This window comes from Muntiacus reevesi, chromosome 17 (assembly GCF_963930625.1).
Source record: "Muntiacus reevesi chromosome 17, mMunRee1.1, whole genome shotgun sequence".
Classification (NCBI taxonomy): domain Eukaryota; kingdom Metazoa; phylum Chordata; class Mammalia; order Artiodactyla; family Cervidae; genus Muntiacus; species Muntiacus reevesi.
This window is the reverse complement of record NC_089265.1, coordinates 27,423,125-27,444,646: the sequence shown is the minus strand read 5'-3', so window position 1 is coordinate 27,444,646 and position 21,522 is coordinate 27,423,125. Positions and strand designations below refer to the sequence as shown.

At 36.6% G+C, this 21,522-nt stretch overlaps 1 protein-coding gene across 3 annotated transcripts in view; it reads right to left on the bottom strand.

The window, feature by feature from the left end:
* The window catches only part of TTC39B (tetratricopeptide repeat domain 39B), a 140,452-nt gene that overhangs the window by 23,233 nt on the left and 95,697 nt on the right, over positions 1 to 21,522 (bottom strand). For all 3 annotated transcript variants that reach the window (XM_065907753.1, XM_065907755.1, XM_065907754.1), the window contains 9 exons: positions 20,906 to 20,973; positions 18,042 to 18,106; positions 10,118 to 10,223; positions 8,566 to 8,631; positions 6,499 to 6,607; positions 5,889 to 5,956; positions 5,739 to 5,798; positions 3,954 to 4,115; positions 2,418 to 2,509 (listed from right to left, as the gene is read on the bottom strand). In XM_065907753.1, the coding sequence (XP_065763825.1) occupies positions 2,418 to 2,509; positions 3,954 to 4,115; positions 5,739 to 5,798; positions 5,889 to 5,956; positions 6,499 to 6,607; positions 8,566 to 8,631; positions 10,118 to 10,223; positions 18,042 to 18,106; positions 20,906 to 20,973 (796 nt within the window). The remainder of the gene's footprint in view (positions 1 to 2,417; positions 2,510 to 3,953; positions 4,116 to 5,738; positions 5,799 to 5,888; positions 5,957 to 6,498; positions 6,608 to 8,565; positions 8,632 to 10,117; positions 10,224 to 18,041; positions 18,107 to 20,905; positions 20,974 to 21,522) is intronic.

The window sequence follows — 21,522 nt, the reverse complement described above, 5'->3', positions numbered from 1 at the left end:
TCATAGTCTTGTAAATGCACCAAACGGGTCGCCAAGAAGGAACTTAGGGAAATATCTAATTACACCACTGAAAGAAAGGGGAAGACGCAATGACAGAAAAAGCATTCCATATGAAGACAAGCTTGTGTTACGTTATTTCTGGGCACAATCTTGGAATATGGGTTTTTTTAATTGAAGTATAATTGACATATAACATTATATTACTTTTAGGTGTACAAACATGGTTTTAAACCAGGATGCCCATCATGAATGTTAATTAATATCAGTGGAAGAGGCGGTGGACATGTGAGGTGGGGGTTGAGGGAGGGGGTCAGAAGCGTGCAGTGGACATGAAACCTCCTGATTTAAGGATCAGAGTCTGTAATGAAGAGAACATTCATTTGGGGGGAATTCTCCTCTCAGTATCTCAACAAGTTAGATGCTATCACACATATAGCAGACTTCAAGCTTTTGCCTGAAAATAGGATTAGTTACATGTTTCACAGAAATTATTTTGATGCAGAGAAAATTTATTTTGGAGTGGAGGAAACTGAGATGTAAAAGATCCCAATATAGCTTAACATTCCATTCCATTTGTTGTCGTGTGTGTGAAACAAGGAAATGCATTTTACCAGTAGCAGGTGGCATTCCATGGCTCCCACTAATGTAGATTCTACAGTTGGTATATACATGGTCCAGTTTCTAAAAAGCATGACAAAGTTGTCCTGGTCATACTTTCAAATCTGTCCTGACAAGTCTGAGGGTGCAGACAAGCCATTACTGCTCATAACGTGGCCACAGAATACAGTATTCCATTAAAAGTGTTTGTCATCAACTATGTTTAAAGAATGCAGTGGGGCTTCTCTGTTCCCCTACCTGCCTCATCTCCAGAGGTCACATCCTCCTTTCTACCACAGCCACCTACTCCTACAGTTGCATCTTAGGCCATTTCATCATCTGTAACTTTTCTACATCAGAGCCCAAACTCAGGTATACCAACCACCCTCCTCATTATAACCTTGGCTGTTCTAATGAGACTTTTGGTCCTCTTGCCTTTCAACTCTCTCCCAACTCAGCAGTCTCCTTCTTCTCCGTCCCTCCATATTCCTGCTTAGCCTGCCCTGCAGACAATCTTTACTGCTGCAGACTACAGCTTATTTCCTAGACTCCCTTGCCAGTGTCTCATGGTTGCACTCATCTTCCTGCAATGAGAACAGGTTGGCATCACTGTACATTCAGCACCAACCTCCAATGAGCCCTCGCACTGCCTGCCATTTCCCATCCTGTGCTTCTCTCTGTCCCACTCTGCAACAACGATTTCAAACATTCTCCATCCTCCTCAGACCTCCAGCCCACTCCTTTCTCCTTCGCTCTCAACAGACAGCTCGGACTCCACACACGAGCTGGCATGCCTCTGAGCCTGCTCTGGACTTCCTCCTGCATGATACAACAGAGGACCTGCTCCTCCATCTAAACAAAGCCGGTCCTGCCATCAGTGCTTTGGAGTCTATCTCCTCCTGACTTTTCAAGAGCCTTACAAAGATCATTTATCCTATTTCCCACTTGAATGTATAACTGTCTTTCTGAACTGGGTCCTCCCCAGTGGTTCTGAGAATGCTCAGATCTCTCCCATTAATATATTCTTTGATACTACATCTCCCTCCAACTTTCTCTATCGCTTAATGTATTTATGCTTAACTCTGTTCATTTCTTTATATCTCATTCATTCTTTGGCCAACCCCAGTCTGGTTTCTACTTCCATTCTATTACCTTATCACTTCCTGCATGGGATACTAATGATCTCTGTGTCACTAAAAGACATCTTGTCTTATTTTTTAAGCCTACAGCACACAGTATTTCCAGGCAGCCTCCCATCCAAGTATGAACCAGCCCCGACTCTGCTTAGCTTCAAGGATTAGACAATATCAGACGTGTTCAGGGTGGTATGGCCATAGATGTCATCTGTTTTTTTCTTTTAATTCTGTATTCTGTGAGACAGGTTTTGAGTAATCTGGATATTCGTTTTACTTTGGCCTATATACAAAATGTAGCATTATGCCCTGCCAATATCAGCTTTGCTTTAGCTCATTTAATGTGCAGTGCTACTTCCTACAACAGGGTCCTCGCATATGCTGTTCCTTTGGTCTGAAACTGTATCAACACAACTCTCCACCTGCTTCTGCAGCTCCTTCAGACCTCATCTCAACTATTATTCCCTCTATGCTCTTATCTATACCTCTCCTCTCAATGGGGAACAGAGGGACAGGGTAGTGTGGTGATACAAGTATTATGGGTTTTTGCCTTGCTACTAGCAGTTCCAATCACTGGAAGAGGAAAGGACATAGGTTTACTAGGGAGTTTTGAATGTTTCGACATACCTAAGTGAAGGTGGTAAATGGGAGCTGGGTATATAGGTCTGGAACTCATCATGAGCTTACCTGAATAAAGCTACCACATCCTCTTTAGTTGCTACCACATCCTCTTCTGGAAGCATACTCAAAATTGCAGCTTTTAAGAACACATATGTTGCCTTGAGAAAAAGAAAAGCAGTAGTTAGAGGGCACCCTAGTACATGATATTTCTACCTTGTAAATCACGAATGACCCACAGGACTTCCCTGGTGGTCCGGTGGTTAAGAATTCACCTGCCAATGCAGGGGACGTGGGTTCGATCCCTGGTCCGGGAAGATCCCACATGCCACAGGGCAACTAAGGCTGGGCATCACAACTACTGAACCCAACAGCCACAACTACTGAAGCCCCCATGCCCTCGAGCCCATGCTCCACAACAAAAGAAGCCACTGCAACGAGAAGCCCATAGACCGCAACTAGATTAGCCCCTGCTCACCACAATCAGAGAAAGCCCACATGCAGCAATGAAGACCCAGTGCGGCCAAGAATAAATAAATAAACAACAATTTTCAGAAAAGAATGAACTACAAATCTTCCAGATATAGTATCTGAGGTATCAAAGACAAAAAAGGGAAATGAAGCCTCTTGCTATCTGTTCCAAACAAGATCAACACTTTCCACCAAATCTTAGCCATTCTCCTATTATACAACTTTAATGTTCACAGATGAGGAAGTGGACAAAATGAAAAAGAGATCATTATCTCATTCCTCCCAATTTCTCACAAATGGATCAGAAGGTTTTCAGAACTTTTTAAAATTGAAGCTTAATTGATTTACAATACTATATGAGTTTCAAGTGTACAATATAGCAATTCAATATTTTTATAGATTATACTCCTTTTAAAGTTGTTATAAAATATTGGCTATATTCCCTGTTTTTGCAACCTTTTTATCTTATTTATATCTATTACTGTGTACCTCAATCTCCTTTGCCTATCTTGCCACACCTGTTAGAGTGACTATCATCAGAAAGACAACAAATAATAAATGTTGGCAAGGATGCAGAGAAAAGGGAACCTAGTATATTGTTGGAATGTAAATTGGTACAGCCATTATGGAAAACAGTATGAAGATTCTTCAGAAAATTAAAATAGAACTACCTATGATCCAGCAATTCCACAAAAAGATATATACATCTTAATGCTCATAGAAACATTATTTACAAAAGTTAAGATACAAAAGCAACCTAAGTATCCATCAACAGATGAATGAATAAAGAATTAATTTTTATTATTATGAAAAGCTTCATTATCAGGACATCAAAAAGTCTATGAAAAATTATCAAAACTTGATATTTGATCATTTTTATATATAACTGAAATTCATCTTCAGAAACAAAGCCTCTTTGTTGAAAAGGGCTGCTTAGATGGCTTTTTAAAGCATATAGTGCTAAGGACAGTAGTTATAAACAGCAGGTACTTAATCCATACTTCCTCCTTTGACGGATCTCTACATTGAGAAAACAGTGTTGATGTCATACTATTGAACAAACAATCCTAAATGAAAATCATTCTGTACACTTATTAGCAAACAGATGACACTATTCAAAGTACTACGCTTTACCTTGGACCATTTACTCTCTTTGCAAAGCAGATCTGAATAGTAATATGCCTCCTTCCAGTTTTGTTGGAATACAAAAATCCACATCAGCTCCCAGTAACAGAGATGGTGAAACTGTTTCCATTCTTCTTGAACTGAAATGCATTTTCGAAATATCTCTTGTGCCTATAAGTCAATTGCATAAAGCTGATCATCCAGATATTAGACAAGGAGATAATAACCTAATGGAAAAATACATAAAACACTTTGTACAAAAAGAACAAAATCATGACTCATTAAACCACTCAGTATGACATGCTCCTTTCCTTACATGCCCACAATGCAGTTAAATTCTGTCTCCTTATTTAACTTTGTAGGAGGGCCATCAAACTTTATAATGTGGGAGTAGCAAAGTTCCTTCCTTAAGTAAGACATAAAATACAGAAGTCCTTTAAGAAAAGGCTGACAATAAATTTAGAACTTCCAGAGGGTAAGATATACCTTAAACCAAGTTTAAGGCAATGGACAGACTGGGAGAAGATATTGCTATATACATAACTGGCAAAGAATTAACACTTATCATACAATAATTTTACCAAAAAAGGCAAATCAATGGGAAAATTGTTAAAGATATAAATAGGAAATCAGAGAAAAATATATATGAGTGACAAATATACATATGAAGGCTTTTTTATTGGAAAATATAAATTAAAAATTAGATTATCATTTTTCAGCCATCATACTGGAAAAATAAAAGATAAATAATGACCAGAGTTGGCAAAAAGCATTGGAAACAAGTATTCTCATATCTTTGGGCTTCCCAGGTGGCTCAGTGGTTAAGAATCTGCTTGACAAGCAGGAGATGCAGGTTCAATCCCTGGGTCGGGAAGATTCCCCTGGAGAAGGAAATGGTAACCCATTCCAGTACTCTTGTCTGGGAAATGCCACAGATAAAGGAGCCTGGTGGGCTATAGTCATATCTTTATAGGAGTTTAAATGGACTAGCTTAAGTAAGGAGGGCAATCTGTTTGAATTTATTAAAATGCAAACATCTTTGACCTAGAAATCCTATCAGACTGTCTTATATAAATATACCTTTGCACTGAGATGTATACATAATAATGTTTACAACAGCATTGTGTATAATAGCCAAATGTCTATCAATAGTGGACCACTTTAATAAGTACAGTTTACCCATCTCATGGAATGAAACCCAGCCATCAAAAAGAATGAGGAAGATTTAGATATACTGACCTGGAAAGAAATCCAAGATGTATTGTAAGTGGAAAAAAAATCAAATCAAGGAAAAATAAATATGTTTGTCCCCATTGTGTAGAAGAAAATTGTTTGTGAGTATATTTATATGAAAGGCTCTTCACTCTTTTTCTTCAAGGGATTTAGTGAATAATTTCCTTTGTTGGGCAGCACACGTAGTACAATGAAGTTATCTTTATGGAAGGTCTAGATTCCAAAGTCAATAAGTAATACCAAGATGGATAGTAGTCAAAGTTTCCTGAAAGTCCCTTAAATTGGCCACCTGTATTTCTATATCCAAACCTGAATTGCCTCAAATACTTCATACATAAATGTAGAGTATATCCTACTATACATAGTACATACACATTATATTCTAAAATCTACTACACATAGTAGAATGCACCCACAAAATTAAAGTTCGGCTTTTTAATTACATATTTTCCCTCTATTTTTGTCTAGCGCATACAGCTGGATTTGCTCATTTGGAATGAGTTTGCTACGCAACTCTACTAAACAGACAGGCCCCCAAAATGACCCCCTCAAATAAGTTACCTCTTCCACATTGCCTTTTAGCAGCTCTATCCGGCCGTGATAGAACAACACAAGGGAGCCCTGCAGAGGAAGGGAGAAACAGACTTTTCAATACTCAACCCTGGTAGAATGATTATGGCTGAAAACAGACACTTGAAATTCTAAGCATACATTTGGAAACTGCTGGAGGTAGGGTTCAAGGAGACTCTCTGCTTCCGCAACGTTCACTTCTCCCGTACCTAGAAATTTAACAGGAAAAGCCTCAGTCTTCATGAAATATAGTCAATATTTATACCTATTTCTCCAAATTTCATTAAAATATATAGCAAAGACCTATTCGTGGAAAACATGAAAACTATTCACTTGAAGACAAGTCCATCTATGACTTTAGTTTGAGAAAGCTTTAGGGCAAATTCATAAGAGCAGACGTGGTTGCCTTCAATTCTTAATTGAAATTTCTGACTTGAATACCAATATGAACTATTTTTAACAAAAAGTTTAACTTTCTGCTAAAAAAAGAAATGTAATATGCTAAAAATAGATCACCTTAAGCAAGTCTTATAGAATTTTTTTTAGCTGAGAACAGATTAAAAAAAAATTCAATGAAAGAAACCCTCCACCCCTTCTGCTAAATGTCACTGTGACAAAGTCACTATTTTCCATCTTTCTGAAAAAAAAAGCAAATATAGACTCCTATCTCTTACTGATTTTCCTAAATTTTTACTTACTCAGATGAAAGATAATCAACTTTCAATGATGTAAAATGTAATCCAGTCCTTACCGAGTATCAGGGAGATGTAAGTATGAAAAGCTAGTATAGTTAAGCAGCATAGTGGAGACCTCATGCTTCTTCCTAAGGCGCCTTCCCGTAACTGCAGGATGCCCAACTCCTGTGGGAATTAGATGCATTTGAGAATGAAAAGAGCATCATATTCAGAGACTTTGAAATGCTAGCTCATATATCCCCACCCTCCGCGAAGGTGGAGTTTATTTTTCAAGATCTTAGAACAACAGTAATAACTAGATAGCATTACCAACTTAATGGACATGAACTTGAGCAAACTCTGGGAGATGGTGGAGGACAGAGGAGCCTGGTGTGTTTCAGTCCATATGGGGTGGCAAAGAGTCAGATATGACTTAGCAACTGAACAACAATGAACAACAACTAGAAACAAATTTTACATTTTAAATTGGCATAAGACAATCTCACATATTCTTATATCATGTGATCTTAGGGGGAAAAAAGATAGGGTTCTTTTTATAGAAAATGCTGTTATTTCTCTTATATAAATATCAATTTATTTAAGCATGAGGATCTAAGTATAAAATGCTATGGCGGGTATGAATATTTATGGTTCTATTTCTTCAAGGATCTTTCCATCAAACAGGTCAGACAGTATTTGAACACATTTATTGGACCATGGTGAGGGCCTTAAGAAAGTTAAGTAAGTGATTCTGAAAGTTAGGAATGCTGGAGCCTTGTTGGGAGGGAATAGGGGAAAGTTGTGTGGAATAGGGGACACTGATCTCAAACCTAATGGATTAAGAGGCTCTTAAGAGACCTGATTTGGGATGATGCCAGTTGGGAAGGAAACAGACACCAGCAAAAGCACGGAAGCAGAAAAGCACAAGGTCTGTTTGGAAAACAACCAACTGCCCAGTTTAACAGAAACACTGGGGAAGCAAACACGACAGGCAGTAAGGCTAGAAACTTGGGCTAGAATCAGATGGTAGAGCCCTTGAATCCATGCTGTACTTTGGACTTTATTCAAGGAGCAATTTGGAGCCACTTAGGAAATAAAGTGGAAGATGAATGGTCAAGGGGAAGGGTAACCATGAAACACAGTCTTACTTGATAGACCATAAATACATGATAGCTTATGAAGACCATAAATAGATGATAAATATATTGTAGTTTATGAAGAATCTGGACAGTGGGATAAAAGTAGATGGGGAATTTACCGTTGTAAATTGTACTCGTTCTCAATTCTCAAAACCTGCTTTCTTGACTAAAAGGGCCAATTTCTGCAATAAGGCAACTCTGGTAATAGCATGTTGGACATTATGATTGATAACTATTATATACTACACAACCACACACAAATATAACAAACAAAACTCATGGAATATACACCACCATATGTAAAATAGATAGCCACTGGGGATCTGCTATATGATTCAGGGAACTCAAACCAGGGCTCTGTGACAACCTTAGGGTGGGATGGGGTGGGAGGTTAGAGGTAGGTTTCAGAGGGAGGGGACATATGTACACCTATGGCTGATTCATAGTACGGTAGAAACCATTCAGTGTATGGTAGAAACCAACACAACATTTTAAAGAAATTATCCTCCAATTAAAAATAGATACATTTTTTTAAAAAAAGAAACTGATGGAAAACAAACTTCCTTGTTTAGTTTTATAGCAAAACTTGTAAAAACACAAAAAAACTCAAAATACTGCAACCATGCTTGACCTACACAAACCATAAAATGGTAGACATGGAAATCTAGCCTAAATTCTTGATTTAGCAGGGGTTGCAAAAAGGTTAAGGAAGCATATTTTAACCTCATGTCAGTACTAAAGATCCAGCAAGCATCAACATTAGTCAAACATAAATTTTTAATCCCAGAAATTAGATAACATTAAGATAAAAAATTTTAACTTTCAATAGAAAAACCATCCCCTAACTCCCCCAAAATATGATTAAGACCCATAGTCAGTTTATTGTTCTGCAAAGAAACTGCCAATAATTTTCATGCTAATTATGAGGACATGTTATACTTTCCTCATCCTCAATAAACATTTTTCATCTTCTTTGTCAAAATTAAGAAAAAATTAATTTTGTACCCTATTTCCAGAAAATCCTATAAATTCTAGTAGTCTGATAATCCGTGCTGGTAAAAGGGACAGCATCTGTAAGAAAAAAAAAAATACAAGTGTACTGTGTGTTAGAATACCTAACTATAGGGAAATGCTACACTCTAAAAACTTAAAATTTTAATGATTCAGTAACATGAAGAATTAGAACCAAGTTTAAACCACTAGACATGTCTCAATCACCACATACTGCACCTCCTATAATCATTACTCATGACAATTTTATTTAGCTAACCTAAAAAATTAAAAACAGAACAAAGAATCTGGCCCTTTCAGGATGCTCTAAAGAATACTTGTTCCTTTAATGTGGAGTGATAAAAGTGTTGAGAAGGTAACCCCCGGTGCCCACCTCCAAACAAGATTTATTTTAGCAACCTTTTCCAGGAAGCAAAAGTTGTTATATTCTTCATGATACGCAGGCAAAACCCAGAAGTGGACAGCTATAGCACTGCACTGGGACATCTAAGTAGGACGAAGGGAAGTTCTCTCAGGCAAAACTTCAAGCAGAGACCTGGTTGTTCACTTTCTTGGAGAAGAAATGCTCATACATGCAATTATTGCTTGGAGAAGAAATGCCCATACATGCAATTATATACAGATTCATAAGCCAATGGTTTGACTGGATGGTCAGGGATTTAGAAAGAATATGATAGGAGGCAATTCCCTGGTGGTCCAGTGGTTAGAATTCCAAGCTTTCACTGCCAAGGGCCCAGGTTCAATCCCTGGTCAGGGAATTAAGATTCCACAAGCTGTGTGGTGCAGACAAAATAGAGAGAGAGAACAAAGAACATGATGGGAAAATTGATGCCAAGGAGCTCTGGGTAAGAAGTATATGGATATATCTCTTTGAATGGGAAAAAAAAAAATGAAGATATTTGTGTCCCACGTGAATATTCACCAAAGGCTGTCCTCAGCAGAGAAGATTTTAATAATCAAGTGGGTAGAGTGATCCATCCTGTGGACAGCCGACAGCTATTTCCTCAGCTACCTCTGTCATCAACCAATGGGCTCATAAACAAAGCGACCCTGGTTGTACATACCAATTCCAGTCAAACCTTAATAAAACATCAAAATCTCTAAATAATATTGCAATTGGATGGATATTTATTCAAACTCTTTATCTACCTACCCCAGAGCATTATTACTATCCTTCAAGCTCTATTATTCCCTAACCTAGTTTCAATTCCAGAACCACCATTGCTGTAGCAACAGTATTTCTGATGTGGGAATGGACCCAAATTTCAAGCTCCTTCTTACAAAAAAAAAAAAAAGTTATTAGTCCATTCAGAGGGCTGTACGCTGCCCTTATTATAAAATCCAAAACTCTTCTGAGCATGTGCAAAACTTTATAGCATATTCTGACCAGAGCCACCCTGGGTCACAACAGAATAAAGTGGATCCCACTCTAGCCACTTGTCAGACAAACCCAGGCAGAGGTTCAGGGTGAGGTTCAAATGCAATAGAGAGGCACTGAAAACTGAAGGTTCTTTTATAAGATTCTGGTTACCTTCTGATTACTTACCAAATTAAAGGCCCCTATTCCAAGCTTGACACCCCCTTCAAACTCGTAGAAGAATTGCTGCTCAACTTTGTTCTTCTGAATTACATGCAGGATTGAAAGACATTCTCTGGATTAAAGAAAACAGTTACACTATAAGTTTACTATGACACTGAAAATTAAAGTTAAGTCAAATTTTGCATTTAAGTACCATAAGATAGATGTCATTAGGCAAAACACTGGAGAATTTTTAAGGGGATGATGCTACGCTGAGTTTACTCTTAATGCTACCAGGTAATCATCATTAAAGAAAAAAGACACACTCATTTCTACATTGTTTATCAGGATCAATCTTTCTGCACTTAAAGCAAAAGAGAGTTCAAATACCAGCAGGCATGACTCAGGAGCCTCTTGGAACCTCAGGACTGTGAGCTCCCAGTTTCTCAGCAATGTGTTAGAGGAGATTTTCTAAGAATGCTCAGCCTCTCAGCTGCTGTGCTCCCTTCAGCAACCTACATTCCGCTCAGAAACCGAGATGCTACTGACAAAAAGAGCTGAATTTCAGTGTGATTACCATGGCCTCAAATAGACCAAATAAAGAACATGGAACTAGGAAAGACTGAAAGAGGAAAGCAAAGTTCATCACAACTGCCTGCAACTTTCTTCTTAATTTTCTCTCCTCACCCAAGCCAATCTTTCTGATTTTTCACTTTAATTCCTTTCTATTCATTTCTTCCTTTCCCTTTGTATCTTGAATGCGGAGAGTATTTCATCTGTATTCATCAGAGAAATGCAGATGAAAACAATGATGTAAAAATTGGAAACAAACAGAAATTGTTTATCAAATTGACAGATACATTTTTTTAAAGTAGTAAGAAATAGCCAGATATTACATAACACCTGATGCGATGCAATTATAAAGGATCCAACTTCATTTATGATATATTCTAGCCAAATGCATCTAAGTTGAATCTAGTAAGCCTATATATCTAACTTCCAGTTTACAGGAAATATAAGGAGCTAGAGAAATGCTATCAACTAAATTATATTTCCCCCAAATCCATATATTGAAGTTCTAACTATGCCCCTCTCCCAAAGTGTGACTATATTTGGAAATAAGAGATTTTAGGAGGTACTTAAGATTAAATGAAGTCACTGTAAGTGGAATCTCTCTCTCTGCTCTGTGAGGAAAGAGTGAGAAAGTGGCTGTCTGCAAGCCAAGAAGAGAGCCCTCACCAGGACCTGATATGCTGGTGCCCAGATCTTGGGACTTCCAACCTTCCGAACTGTGAAGAAATAAGTTTCTGTTGCTTAAGTCACTCCGTGTATGATATTCTATTATGGCAGCCAGAACCGACTAAAAGAGAACAAGCTAAACTAAAACTCAAGGAAGCCACCAAACAAAGCTGTGTGTATACAACTACAGGGCAACTGGACTGGGCTTTTCCACAACTGACACGAATATAGAAACTCTTGTATAATAAGATATATTTAATGAACATAAACTGAATGCACAAGACAGTCTTGGGTTGGACCAAGGTGCTGACATTCCAGAAGTAAGAGATTTGCGACCAACTGGCAAAATTTGAAGATGGATTGAATATTTGAAGATGGATTGAATATGAAATGAAGATTTGTTGACATGAAAAGAAAGATCATTAACTGCCAAAGCAAGTTATAAAACAGCACGTAAGAGTGACCTCATTTTGGTTTTAAATATACATATCTTTAGATTCATGTAGAAAATATTCTGAAAAAGTATATATTAAGGTATTAACAATCATAATTACTAGATGTTAAGTACACGGGGTATATGTGGGTGTATTTTAATATTTGCTCATCCACATTTTCCTATTTTCTAAAATATATATCTTTTGTGATAAAAAGCATTATTTTAATTTTTTAAATGGAAAACCAGGGCTGGCAAAGGTAAGAACAAATAAACTCATTCATTTATTTATGATAAAATGGTATTTACAGTAAAGGGGTTGGCAAATATTGGAACATAGCCACATCTATTTTTTAATTATGTGATTTTTTTTTAATTCAATTTTTTTTTTGGTGACACGACATGCAGGATCCTAGTTCCCCAACCAGGGATCAAACCTGTGCCCCTTGTAGTAGAAGAACAGAGTCTTAATCACTGGCCCACCAGGGAAGTCCTCACACCCATTTACTTAGAGTCTACAGCTGCTTACACCCTGCAGTCAGCTACAGAGTTGAGTCATTGGGACAGAGATGTTATGGCCCACAGCCTAAACACTTACTGTCTGGTGTTTTAAGAAAAAGTCTGCCAACCCAATTATTCTTCAGAGTAATTTTGCAATATATATCAGAAATCTTATACACAATGGTATCTTTGAATCAATAAATCTAATTTTATTCTAAGAAAATAGCATGGATACACAAAACTTAACCTATAAGGTAAGATATTGTATTACCACCTACAATGAAAACTTATAAACAAATTAAAGCAGGCAACAACAGGAAATTAGTTAAGAAGACAGTTGAATGCATGCATACATTTATACATACACATGTGGTACACCCACACAATGGAACACTCACTACTGAGCCATGAAAAACCATGATGAATTAAAAATATTTAATAACCTAAAATTTTCTGACATTAAGTGAAAAAGGAAATTTCAAAATGACAAAAGGCATACAGTTTCATTATATAGAAAGATAATTACATCTGCTTGTATACTCGCATAAAAAACTCAAATGTCAAAATATCACAGAATGGCAGGATACAAATATGATACTCAGAGTTCTTTTATATGTAAATGATCTATTTGCTGAAAATATATGACTATTACAAAAATGTTCAGATAATATGGAGACAGCCTAAGTATCCCTACATAACAATCCCACAGAGAGGTGGTCACTGTTAACAGTCTGGTACCTAATTTTCCAGTTGTTTTTATGCTTTACTAAGAATGGAATCTTTAAAACACACAAGTGGGGACTTCCCTGGTGGTCCAGTGGTTAAGACTCTGTACTTCCACTGCAGGGGACATGCCTGATCAAAGAACGAAGATCCCATATGTGCCAGAGTCAAAAAAATTTAAAAAAAAAAAAATTAAAAAGTACATGATTTTAACTTTAATTACATGATTTTTAAAATTTTTTCATTTATTTTTATTAGTTGGAGGCTAATTACTTTACAATATTGTAGTGGTTTTAATTACATGATTTTAAGTCTCATCAACGCATGCAAACCAAAGCTTGCTGTAAGATAAAGTTTTATATGCATTCTTTTACCCTTAAAGACTAAAACTTCTGTTTTAACTTATAATTTAATTTTTTAAAGAATATACTGATCAGTTTCAGTCAGTAAAATATATTTTTAATTAAAAAATCACAAATGGGATCACATACTACATACTATTTTATGGGTTATATTGACAATTTTCCATGAAAATGCATGAAAGTTATCTCATTCTATAACAAAACGTATTATTCCATTCCATGGAATGATTTAATTAACCAAATTCCTCTTCTTAGATTTTCAAGTTGTTTCAAAATTTTCCACATTATAAACAAAGCTGCTAAGAGTGTTCTTACACATTCATCAAATACTTTTCCTATATTAAGTACTAGAACTATAGTTATAGCATCCTAACTGTTCTTAGGATAACTTCTTAGAAAAAGAACTCCTGAGATCAAAAGCAATACATAGTCTTGATTTTGATATATACTGCCAGAACATCCTCCATAAAAACTCTGTCAGTTTAGAATCCCACCAACCTATAGTTTCTCATACTGTCATTTGCCCTGAGTCATTCATATCATATTTCCATTTATAATTTTTATTATTGGGTACTTTTGCCATGATGAAAATTAAAATGTTTATTTGGTCAAGTCAATCTTTTACGGTTTCTGATTTTATGTCACACTTTAAAAGACTTCTGAAATTGAAATCAGGTTTTTCCAGTAGTTATGTATGAATGTGAGAGCTGGACCGTAAAGAAGGCTGAAGGCCAAAGAATTGATGCTTTTGAACTGTGGTGCTGGAAAAGACTCTTGAGAGTCCCTTGGACCACAAGGAGATCAAACCAGTCAATCCTAAAGGAAATCAACGCTGAATATTCACTGGAAGGACTGATGCTGAAGCTCCAAGACTTTGGCCATCTGATACAAAGAACTGACCCACTAGAAAAGACCCTGATGCTGTGAAAGATTGAAGGCCGGGGGAGAAAAGGGCAACAGAGGATGAGATGGTTGGATGGCATCACCAACTCAAAGCACATGAGCTTGAGCAAACTCCAGGAGATAGTAAAACTGGATAGACAGGGAAACCTGGGATGCTGAAGTCCATGGGGTTGCAAAGAGTCGGACACAACTAAGCAACTGAACAAAAACATCTATTGCTATGAAGCAATGAGAAAGACACAACACCGATTATACGATATTGTGGCTATAGACATGATCTGAACTTAATCATGAAGCAACATTAGATAAGTCCACCTTGAGAGACGGTCTTAAAAATAACGGCCAAGTATTCTTCAAAAATGACAAGGTCTTGAAGGCCAAGACTGAGGGGCTCTTTCAGATTAAAACAGACTAAGGAGATGTAACAACTGATTGCAACATCCAGGATCCCGGAGTGGATCCTGAACTAGAATAAGAACACTGGTGGGACAGTTAGAAAAACTTGAGTCAAGTCAGTAAAGTAGTTAGTAACATTGCACCAATGTTAGTTTCCTGATTTTAATAATTATACTGTGGTCCTATAAGATGCTTATAATATTTGTATATTAGAAGATTAAAAATTCAGAAATTATTTCCAAGTAAAAATTTTTTAAAAACAAAAGTTTAAAGGCCTTTGTGCTTTAGGACTATAAAAAGACTTTCCTATGTTTTTGCCTGTATCCTTCTAAAAATATTTTAATACTAAATCTATATAATGTATCCTTTATATAGTCTTTTCTCCAAAGTGAAGGGTCAATTTTCCCAAAAGCATTTATTAAACCAATAAATCACACCCATCTTTCCCCACTGTTTTTAAAGAGACTTATCTAGATATAGGTTTTTCAGTAAGCTTTGAATTCCCAGATAAATATGTGTGTGTATACACAGAAGTGCATGAATACACACAGAGTTTCAAAGTCTTATGCTCAATTCCACTGATACATAATTTCTGAGCCATTACAAGACTATTTTAATTCCTTTCAACTTTAAGTTTTGATGACTGAAAAAGCAAGCAACTCTTTGACATTCTTTTGTATCTTCTAAAATATGTTTCAAAAGGAAAACTAAAAACAATATATCAGGTTCCCAAAGGTCACCTGCTTCCTCCAGGATTTCAAATGGGATATAATTTTATGAAATCATTTCAGGTAAGAGCATCTCTTAAAATACTAAATCTTGGTTCTACTTCTAGTAATGGCAGAGTGCCTTAAATTAAATTAACCGTCCCACAGATAACAATTATAAATTCTTAACAAAATGCAAAACACATATTTAAAATATATTTGCAGACATTAGAAACTTAAAAAAAAAAGTAGTGGGAAGCTAGAGAAGAGTTAAACTTTGAAATAAGGGAACAACTCTTAAAGAGACTTTATGTTTATATGACTAGTCACTTGCAAGTACTCCCCAGTACACTCAGCATGGGGTGCCTAGAACTTACACAGAAAGCTATAGTCTTATTGGCTTAAAAAAAGTGTACAGAGTTCAAATCTGCCAGAAGGCTGTAAGGTAATAGGGAAATTTTCAGATAGGAATGAACCACATAGGATGGAAATGCCAATATCAGTGTTAAAACTCCCCTCAAATTCTTGGCTGACTCATGAACTATGTGAGAACTGGTGAAACTCCAAAGAAAAGCAGAAACAAGAGAAAAGAAAAAATGGAATCATGATCTCAGATGTGGCCCAGTAGCAGGGATTAAGAGTATGGACTCTAAGTCTAGTCAAGTTAAATGCTTCCCAGAACAAAAATCAGCCTTCTTCTAAAAAGATAACAGAACCTAAAGTCTTTACAATGAATCACTATCTAGCATACAATCAAAAAATTACTGAATTGAAAACAGAAAAACATAACATATAGTCAAAAGAAAAAGCAGGCAGTAGATATTGACCCCAAGACAACCCAAATGTTGAGATAATATCTAATCTGAAAAAAAGAAAAATTTCAGTGACTTATTGAACAAAATCAGGCTGACATGTAATTGGAGTCTCAGAAGAAGAGTGAGAATGTAGCAGAGAAAAAATATTAGAAGAAATAACAGCTACATGGTTCCCAAAGCCACACCTAAGCACATCAGTCAAAGATATGAGTCTTCAAAGCATCCAGAAGAAATGACACATTACAGACAGGGGAACGATAACAAAAATAACAGCTGACTCACGATCAGAAACAACAGAGGCCATGATATTGGGCTGGCCAAAAAATTAACTCAGGTTTCTCCATAAGAAACCCACACAGAAAAAAACAAATGACCTTTCTGGCCAACCCAATATGACAACTGATAGCTTTTAAGGAGTGAAAGAAGAAAAGAAAAAAGGAAAATCTTGTAACTCAAAAATACTATACAGCCTTCAAAAATGAAGGCAAGAAATCAAGACATTTTCAGATAAATATCATAGATATTTATTTTCAGATAAATATCATAAATATCATAGAGTTGTTGAAAGTGGATATGAACTATAAGAAATTCTAAAAGAAACGCTTCACTCTGAAATTAGAAAGGAATGAATGAAGAACATCAAAAATGGTAAATATTGGTTTAACAGTGGGGACTATGACATAAAACCAAGCAAAGGTTGGATATCACACTGTGGGGTTTATAATACACATAAATGTACTACCATAAAAATAGTATAAAAGACAAATGGTGGTAAGTAAAACTATATTTTTTTAAGTTTCTTCTATTGTATGTGCAACAGTACAATATTAACTCTAACTTGACTATGATAAGTTAAGAAGGCTATTATAATCATTACAGCAAACACTTAAGAAAAATTAAAAGGGAGGGATTCTACTGGAATATATATATATATATATTTAATTAAAGCAAAAAAGGCAGAAAAATAAGGAGAGGGGACAAATAAGGCAAAGAAAAAAAGCAAAATGGCAGTCACAAGCGCAAACATATTAACTGTTATACTGAATAAAAAAGTAAGACCCAATTAAACATATTTACCAAAAAAATGTAATTTAAATATAAACAAAGAGATTTAAAGCAAAAGAATATATGCCATGCAAACACTAATTACAAAAAAGCATGAGTAGCTTTATTAATATGAAACAAAAGAGATTTCAAGACAAGGAATATTATAAGGAGTTACATAGGAACATTTTATAATCATTAAAAAAAGGTTACTTTATTAGGAGATAAAACAATTTAAAAATATATAAGCCCAATAACAAAGGTTCTAAATACAAGCAGAGAGTGACAGAACTAAAGAGAGAAATGGATGACTCCAGAATCAAAGTTGAAGATTTTTAACACTGTGAGTAAAAGATAGGACAACTAGATAAACACCAGTAAGGACACTGAAGATTCATGAATGACACTCCAATCCACTCTAACTGACATCTGCATCACTGTAGAAATTCAATGGGACAGTGTTGTTTCAGAGTCTGAACCAAAGACACACCTACATATACCTGCCATTTTTAATTTATAAATGGTTTGTTTCTAGGAGAGAGAAACTAAGATTATCTAATCAGAAATTATGTAAGTATTTTTCAGCTATTTTTCTCTTAAAACTGCATTTATTCTGTTATCCGTTAGCATTGAATACACACTCAGTAAGTCAAAATTCAAGTGCACTTTTACCAACACTAAATTTTAAAAATCTAGTCACACTTATTAAAAAACTTTAAAGTACAACGTGGTATATAATACAAGAATTATTTTAAAACCACAAGAAGGTGGTCATAAAGGAACAAACCTTGTCATAAGATTTTTCATCAATCTTAATTTTTAACTTACTTATATATTTGGTAACTTGTTCTAATTTTGAGTCCACCTTTGATGAAGTTGATCATATTTTCATCCTGAAAACAATTCAATTACATAATTAGATCATTTAGCAAATGATTCTTAGACTGTCCCCACAGCTGTGTAGCTGCATGATTAGAACAAAACACTATCTTTTGAGGACATGATTTTTAAATTAAAATATTCTGCTTGCTTTACATATGAAATGCCTTTTTTGTCATCTTTCTTCCAACTTAGAGGACAAAAAAAGGAAACAACTTTTAAATCCTTGCATAACTTTAAGGATGTAACTAAGAAAGTAATCCTCACCAGTTAGGGGCCATAGAGTTAGTCCAAACCTATTTCGATAAACATCAAATACTGAGCAATTTTCTTTTAGGTTCAATGGAGTTCAAAAGGTCCTGCTCCAAGGACCTTCCTGTCTGTCATACTCCAAGTAATGGGATTATGGTTCTTCATTAGGGGGTACTCTAGCAGGCCGTCTATTTAGAATTGTGAATTTCATTTGTATACATTTCCAGACCAAAAATAACTGATCTGGATTATAAATTTGTTATCACTAGCATGAAATTTTGTTTGGGAATTTTGTTTGTTCTCTTTGCCTGATGGTCATCAACCATGCAACTGAGGCAATTGGCCTAAATGAATGACCTTTTTAGGGTGAGCATTCTAGGATTCTAAGAGTCTCTTAATAAAGTATACAAAATAACTGCTTTAAAGATGCTACTCTAATAGTTGGTGCCAATGGAGAATGCTTTTCTAACCCATTAAGAACAGAAACATGCTCTGGTATTTAGCTCCGGTGCACTTGAGCACCCTTCAAAGCCAGAGAAAAACTGGTTTTAGTTTGTTAGTTTCATCACTTACTTAAATACTTAATACTTAAATTATTAAAAGAATCAATAAATGTAAAATTTACTATGCAATTTAAATGCTCATTTTCTGATTTTAAGGTAGCTTACAGTCACACAAGTTCCAATAGTGGCCAGGAATGAATTTCTTAAGCTGGAATAAAATCAGCTTCAAATAAGAATATTTAATGATTCACCAAACATTCGCGGAATGCCTATTTTACAGCAGGCACCAAATTGCAAAATGAGACAGAAGCAAACACAATGCGCTAAGGGATGAAGACATGCACAGACGGATGGAAACAGGCACCAGTTGCCATGACAGCACAGAGGTGGGCTGGGATGTGAAGAGGTCCAAAAAGCTTCCGGGAAGCATCAGTGCTTGAAGCATTTAAAAAAAAAAAAAAAGATTAGGAAATAACCAGATGAAGGAAGAGAAGGCAGATGTGAACTTTGCAAGCAAAAATAAAACCTTTCAGGGGAAAAGCAAGGAACCATTAAAGATCATGGTGCACTTGGCTAGGCGCTGGCTTCTATAACACAGAAATCTATTTCAGAGACGGGAATGACTCAGGAGTAAGAAAGCTACTTGTACTGGTTCCACCAAGTGCGCCACCAGCAGGCGAGGATGCCGGTAAGAGGGGAGCAGGGAACTGGGAGAGACGCCAGCTGAGTTTTAAAAAGCCTTCCCCATCTGTGATTTTCGGACACAGAACCACTGCCATCGTCAGTGAGGGCTACGAAATGCTGAAGCCGAGACATGAGCAGGCGAGATGCTGACCTTGGAGAGGGTGCACAACTGCACAACGGAGAGTGAGCTGGAGGGAAGAGAAACTACAGACCAAGGGTCCCGAGGCTGCCGTGAAGTCTAGGGAGGAGCTGACGAGCCCCTCACTAGAACAATTATGGTCAGAATAAAGAAGAGATGGGGCTGATAAACCTTCAAAAGATAAAACAGCACAATTGTGAGCCTGCCTGGACATGGAGGCATGAGGAAGAGGGAAAAGCCGTGGGTATCTCCCAAGTAATGAGTTACAAGCTCCTAAACATTTTTTTAAAAACCCTTTGAATCAAAGATTTTACTGTCAAATTCCCATTTGAAAAACACATTAAAAAAAAAAACAAAAAACTGGGGGCCTCTGTGACTAGCCTTATGTATACTAAGGCAGTGAGACTGCTTCAGGCATCATAATATGTAGAGTTTTAGGAAACAGGATCATAGACCAGATTAATTCAATTTTCCTTAACCAGACTTCAACCTATCAGGTCAGTCAACCTCCACAAAAAGAGAAAAGCACTCTCAGTTCGATGTAAAGCATTGAAATCGAGGAAGACTTTTTCCATCTTTCAGTTGAATTTTTGCCCCCTCACCATCTCCACCCCACTTCTACCCCACTGTAGCCATCACTGCCACCTGTGTGGCCACCTGTTAATAACAACTCCTAGAGGTGAAATTTAAATGCCCCTGAGAAAAAGAGTCATTGTTTTGTTTAGTGACTTCTTTCAACTGCTCTTCCAAAAGAAGAAATAAAAGGGGATGAGAATACAAATAGCAGGGAAATAAAATCTGAGGTCTACATGCATAACTGAGCTTTGCCGAAGCATCTGGCGAAAGAAGGGAACAGCCAAAGATGCTGAAGCCAGTCACCCCTGTGTGCAGCCCTCCACCATTAGCAAGCGCACAGAGGCATAACCTCGCAATTCTCACACAGAGAAGCATCCTGAAATTAGGTGTGATAGGTGCAAAACAGCTTCTTTAAAAGACAGTGGTTCCCAACAAACGGAAGTTCAAAACAGCGTCTTTTAGGTGCATTTGAGTAGGAAAAAAAGATCCCCCAGAGTCTTCTTTCAGCCAAAGTTTACGAGCAATAACAAATATCTTTCATTATAACTTTAAGTCGAAAGAACTGAAGTACTGACACAGAATGAGCTGCATTTTTTTCTTTGTCGTACTTATTAGTAGGCTTCCCGGGTGACACTGATGCTAAGCCAAATGTTCGTTACCTGCACAAACGTGAGGGCTGCTTTCTGTAGGAGGCACTCGGCATAACAGATTTCAGCATGCATTTCCTCTATTAAAAACAAATAAGAGTATATTAAGGAAAATCCCACACCCACAGTAATTGCTCTGAGATATTCAGAAAAGACAGATAGATAAATGAGCCCAGAGGAGACATAAAAACCTAGGTTGCTTCATGATTGCATAGAAGTGGAATGATGACCTCAGTTCTCTGGGCCTCAGCAAGATTTTTCCAGAATGTGTGAAATGCTTCGGGAAAGTCATCTTTGGCTCGATTCACATATAACCACCAAGAGTCAGGCCCTCGGTGTCAAGAGACCCAAACTGGGCTCACACGAGGAAACCAAAATGGAAAAGCACTTTTGGGGAAAAAAGAAAACCACTCGTGTTTTTAACTTAATGGTAAACTTCAAGTCTACCACAGGGATGGATTGAAAAACTAACTTGAATATACTAATTCTAACATCAAAAATATTATGAAGGCATGATGGTCATGACAATGGTTAGGCACCCTATCTACTTGAAGAGAAAGCAGTAATTCCTGAGGATTCTAGAAAAAAGAACTGGCCTGCATGTCCAACTCATGAGGCCTCATTCAGGG